The sequence below is a fragment of the Cannabis sativa genome, chromosome 2, assembly GCF_029168945.1.
Source record: "Cannabis sativa cultivar Pink pepper isolate KNU-18-1 chromosome 2, ASM2916894v1, whole genome shotgun sequence".
NCBI lineage: Eukaryota > Viridiplantae > Streptophyta > Magnoliopsida > Rosales > Cannabaceae > Cannabis > Cannabis sativa.
Window position 1 is genome coordinate 54,184,514 of NC_083602.1, and position 4,797 is coordinate 54,189,310.

Consider the following 4,797-nt stretch of genomic DNA (forward strand, 5'->3'; position numbering starts at 1 on the left):
GAAAATCCTAAGCATACTGTATATACTTCATAAAACCACTTATAGCAAGTTAGAAAATATACTGTGTATAGCCATTGTAGACTAATAACTAGAATAAAGAGGGAGATGATTACTTTTGTTCTTTTTAATAAGAAAGAAAATAAAATACAAGGAAAATAAATGGACACCCTAACTAACTTAGGCGTATTACGTGATTTTTAAATATACTGTGCAGCTCGTTGCTAATCAACGAGGTTTATGGAAAAACGTGATTAATTAAAATTTTGCTTTTTAATTAAACTTATAAAACAATATTACAAAAGACTCGGGATCCCGATTATAAAATCATTTACAAAAGATTTAACTGTTTAACTGTTACATAAAATTAAAAGTCGTCTAACGACCAGTTACTACTAAAGCAATATTTGATTGGTTAAATGTACAGTTGGCATTTTAAATGAGTTGGCAAAATATAATTCGTTGGGACAGAGATGGGACAGGAATATGGGGACAGGTGATTTTTTTTCCCTGGATATATGCGTAATTGTGTTTACAGATGACATTTTGGTGTACTCTGAGTCAGAGGAAGAGCATGAGTTTCATCTCAGAGCAGTTTTACAACGGTTACGGGATCATAAACTCTATGCTAAATTCAAAAAGTGTGAATTCTGGTTATCTCGTGTCTCATTTCTGGGACACATAGTGGATAAAGATGGGATCATGGTGGATCCAGCCAAAATTGAAGCTGTTTGGGATTGGCCAACACCAAAATCAGCTACTGAGGTCAGAAGTTTTCTGGGTTTAGCTGGGTATTATCGTCGGTTCATTGAGGGATTTTTAAAGATTGCTGTACCCTTAACGGAGTTGACTCGAAAGAACCTAAAGTTTGTTTGGACTGATCGGTGTGAGAAAAGTTTTCTAGAGTTAAAGCAATGCTTGATTACCGCTCCAGTACTAACTCTTCTTTCAGATGAGGAAAAGTTTGTGGTTTATTGTGATGCCTCGAGACAGGGTCTCGGCTATGTGCTTATGCAAGCTAGAAAGGTAATAGCCTATGCTTCTTGGCAGTTAAAGGAGTACGAGCAGAGGTACCCTACTCATAATTTAGAACTCGCAGCAGTGGTTTTTGCGCTAAAGATTTGGCGGCATTATCTATATGGCGAGAAATGTGAGATATACACTGATCACAAGAGTCTGAAATACTTCTTTACCCAGAGAGATCTGAATATGAGACAGAGACGCTGACTAGAGTTGGTGAAGGATTATGATTGTGATATCCTGTATCACCCTGGTAAGGCCAACGTGGTTACTGATGCCTTGAGCAGAAAGGGTCAGAGTCAGTTGAGCTGTGACAGTCAGTAGTCCCGTGATCCGTAAGGGGAAATACCGGGTAAGCTGTACAATCTCACACCGCCTGGGGAAGGTCAAGTGGGATGATTCTAAGACTGTGTAGGTATGGGACTACATAGTTGAATAGAGCTTAAATGGATTGATTGGTACTACCTATGTCAACAAGGTGCATCTTGTTTTTCGGTAGCCCATCTCGAAAGAACTCCATAGTTAAGCGTGCTTGGCCTGGAGCAATTTCAAGGATGGGTGACCTCCTGGAAAGTTTTCCCAGGATGCGTGTGAGTGAGGACAAAGCACAGTCCATGAAGCAGCCAGAGTGATGAACTTGTGTATAAGAGCCATTAGTCCGTGGGTGTAAGGGCCCAATGGAGGCTTGAAGCGAGAACGTTACAAATGGTATCAGAGCCTTGACCCAGCCGGAAGTGTGGTCGACGAGGACGTCGGACCCCGTAAGGGGGGGTGATTGTGACGATCCGGTAGTCCCGTGATCCGTAAGGGGAAATACCGGGTAAGCTGTACAATCTCACACCGCCTGGGGAAGGTCAAGTGGGATGATTCTAAGACTGTGTAGGTATGGGACTACATAGTTGAATAGAGCTTAAATGGATTGATTGGTACTACCTATGTCAACAAGGTGCATCTTGTTTTTCGGTAGCCCATCTCGAAAGAACTCCATAGTTAAGCGTGCTTGGCCTGGAGCAATTTCAAGGATGGGTGACCTCCTGGAAAGTTTTCTCAGGATGCGTGTGAGTGAGGACAAAGCACAGTCCATGAAGCAGCCAGAGTGATGAACTCGTGTATAAGAGCCATTAGTCCGTGGGTGTAAGGGCCCAATGGAGGCTTGAAGCGAGAACGTTACAAATGGTATCAGAGCCTTGACCCAGCCGGAAGTGTGGTCGACGAGGACGTCGAACCCCGTAAGGGGGGGTGATTGTGACAGTCAGTAGTCCCGTGATCCGTAAGGGGAAATACCGGGTAAGCTGTACAATCTCACACCGCCTGGGGAAGGTCAAGTGGGATGATTCTAAGACTGTGTAGGTATGGGACTACATAGTTGAATAGAGCTTAAATGGATTGATTGGTACTACCTATGTCAACAAGGTGCATCTTGTTTTTCGGTAGCCCATCTCGAAAGAACTCCATAGTTAAGCGTGCTTGGCCTGGAGCAATTTCAAGGATGGGTGACCTCCTGGGAAGTTTTCCCAGGATGCGTGTGAGTGAGGACAAAGCACGCTGAAAACACTCGTGTTGGTCTGTAGGGTCAGTCATTAGTCCATGAAGTAGCCAGAGTGATGAACTCATGTATAAGAGCCATTAGTCCGTGGGTGTAAGGGCCCAATGGAGGCTTGAAGCGAGAACGTTACATGAGCGTTGTGAAACAAATCTCCCAATAGATAGCAAATGAGATGACCCGAGCTAAGATTGAATTGGTTGTGGGGCAACTGGATAATATTACCCTACAATCCACTCTTTTAGAATGAATCAAAGAAGTACAAATGCAAGATCTGGAATTGGTAAAAACCCGAGCTAGGGTTTCGGCTGGGAAGGCTAGTGATTTCTCAGTGGATGAAACGAGAATGTTACGATTCGGGAATCGTGTTTGTGTGCCTATGGATGAAAGTATTAAAAGGGAGAGATCATGGATGAGTCTCATACGACTCCTTATTCAGTTCATCCAAGGTCAATGAAGATGTATCATGACCTGAAAGCCATCTTCTGGTGGCCAGGCATGAAGAATGACATTGCTGAGTATGTTGCAAAGTGCCTTACCTGTCAGCTAGTTAAGGCTGAGCATCAGCGACCTGCAGGGTTATTGCAGCCACTGAATATACCAGAGTGGAATTGGGAAGATGTTGCTATGGACTTCTTGGTAGGTATGCCTAGAACCACAGGACAGTTTGACTCTGTGTGGGTCATAGTGGACAGGTTTACAAAGTCAGCTCACTTTTTACCTGTTCAGACGAATTTCTCCATTGACCAGTATGGTGAGTTATATGTCAGAGAAATTATTCGTCTTCATGGTGTTCCAAAGTCCATTGTTTTGGATAGAGATCCGAAGTTTACATCGAGATTCTGGGAGAGTCCACATCGAGCTATGGGTACTCAGTTAAAGTTCAACACAACATTTCATCCTCAGATGGATGGGCAATCCGAGAGGACGATACAGATTTTAGAAGACATGCTACGGGCATGTGTGCTTGACTTTGAGGGATCATGGGTAAAATACCTTCCCTTGATCGAGTTCTCTTATAACAACATCTACCAGGCAACAATTGGGATGGCCCCTTATGAGCTTTTATATGAAAGAAAGTGTAGATCACCTATTCACTGGGATGAAGTAGGTGAAAGAAAGTTCTTGGGTCCCGAAGCTGTTCAGAAAACAAGTGATGCAGTTGACAAGATTAGAGCGCGAATGCTCGCGGCTCAGAGTAGACAGAAGAGTTACGTTGATCCAAAGCGTCGTGATATTGATTTCTAGGTTGGGGACATTGTATTTCTCTGAATATCTCCGATAAAAGACATTTAAACGCTTTGGAAAGAAAGGAAAGTTTAGCCCGAGGTTCATTGGATCTTTTGAGATCCTTGAAAGGATAGGGCAAGTAACGTACAGGTTGGCTATGCCCCCAGCACTGGCAGCTGTACATGATGTGTTCCATGTTTCTATGATTCAGAAATATGTCTCAGACTCGTCCCATGTTCTGAGTTATGAAGCATTGGAACTTCAGCCAAACTTGTCATATGAGGAACAACCAGTGCAGATACTCGATAGAAGAGAGAAAGTCTTGAGAAGCAAGATAGTGGCACTGGTAAAAGTACTGTGGAGAAACAAAAAGAGTGGAAGAGGCAACCTGGGAACTCTAGACAGATATGCAGTAAAAATATCTAGAGTTGTTCAGGTAAATTTTAGGACGAAATTTCTATAAGGAGGGAGTAATTGTAATACCCTAGAATTAAGAAATGGATTATCAAAACCCTAATTAGATAGTTATGAATAAATGAGGAATTATATTATTATATAGTTCAATATATGTGATTTTAATATGATTTATAACATGGTAAGACCCCGTTGGTGAGCTAGGGGCATTTTAGTAATTATGATCCAAGAAGGGTAAATTGATGAAATTAATTTAATTACGTGCTTAATAGAACTATATTATTATACATTATGCTTGTGCTGTCTTTTCAGGTGCGTTCTGACAGGTTGGCGTAGTAAAGTCACAACCGGGTATTTCGGGCCGAACCGGGTTCGGGCCCGAAATGCAATTGGATTGAATTAAATGGCATTTCATTTGATTTTTGATAATCTGAAATTTAATTGGGATTTAATTATGCATGAAATGACAAGTTTGCCCTTGTATGTTTGAAAATGTGGGAATTGGCCTTGGGGGCATTTTGGTCTTTTGACCTTTACTTACTATGTTTGACAAAATTGATTTTTGAGGATAAGGAAAAGAGAATTCTGGTTTG

At 41.9% G+C, this 4,797-nt stretch overlaps 1 protein-coding gene across 1 annotated transcript; it reads left to right on the forward strand.

Annotated features, from left to right (window-relative positions):
* The first annotated feature begins 699 nt into the window (after positions 1–699).
* LOC115720407 (uncharacterized mitochondrial protein AtMg00860-like) lies at positions 700–4,540 on the forward strand. The gene is made up of 3 exons (XM_061109445.1): positions 700–966; positions 3,107–3,199; positions 4,517–4,540. The coding sequence occupies exons 1-3, from the start codon at positions 700–702 to the stop codon at positions 4,538–4,540; spliced, it is 384 nt and encodes a 127-aa protein (XP_060965428.1).
* Positions 4,541–4,797: the final 257 nt, after the last annotated feature.

Excerpts from the sequence above, each read along its gene's own strand:
- LOC115720407 (XM_061109445.1), top strand. The coding sequence starts at position 700 with ATGGTGGATCCAGCCAAAATTGAAGCTGTTTGGGATTGGCCAACACCA. Across the intron at positions 967-3,106 it reads CAGATGAGGAAAAGTTTGTG|CTAGTTAAGGCTGAGCATCA; the intron begins GTTTATTGTGAT and ends CTTACCTGTCAG. Across the intron at positions 3,200-4,516 it reads ATGTTGCTATGGACTTCTTG|GTGCGTTCTGACAGGTTGGC; the intron begins GTAGGTATGCCT and ends CTGTCTTTTCAG.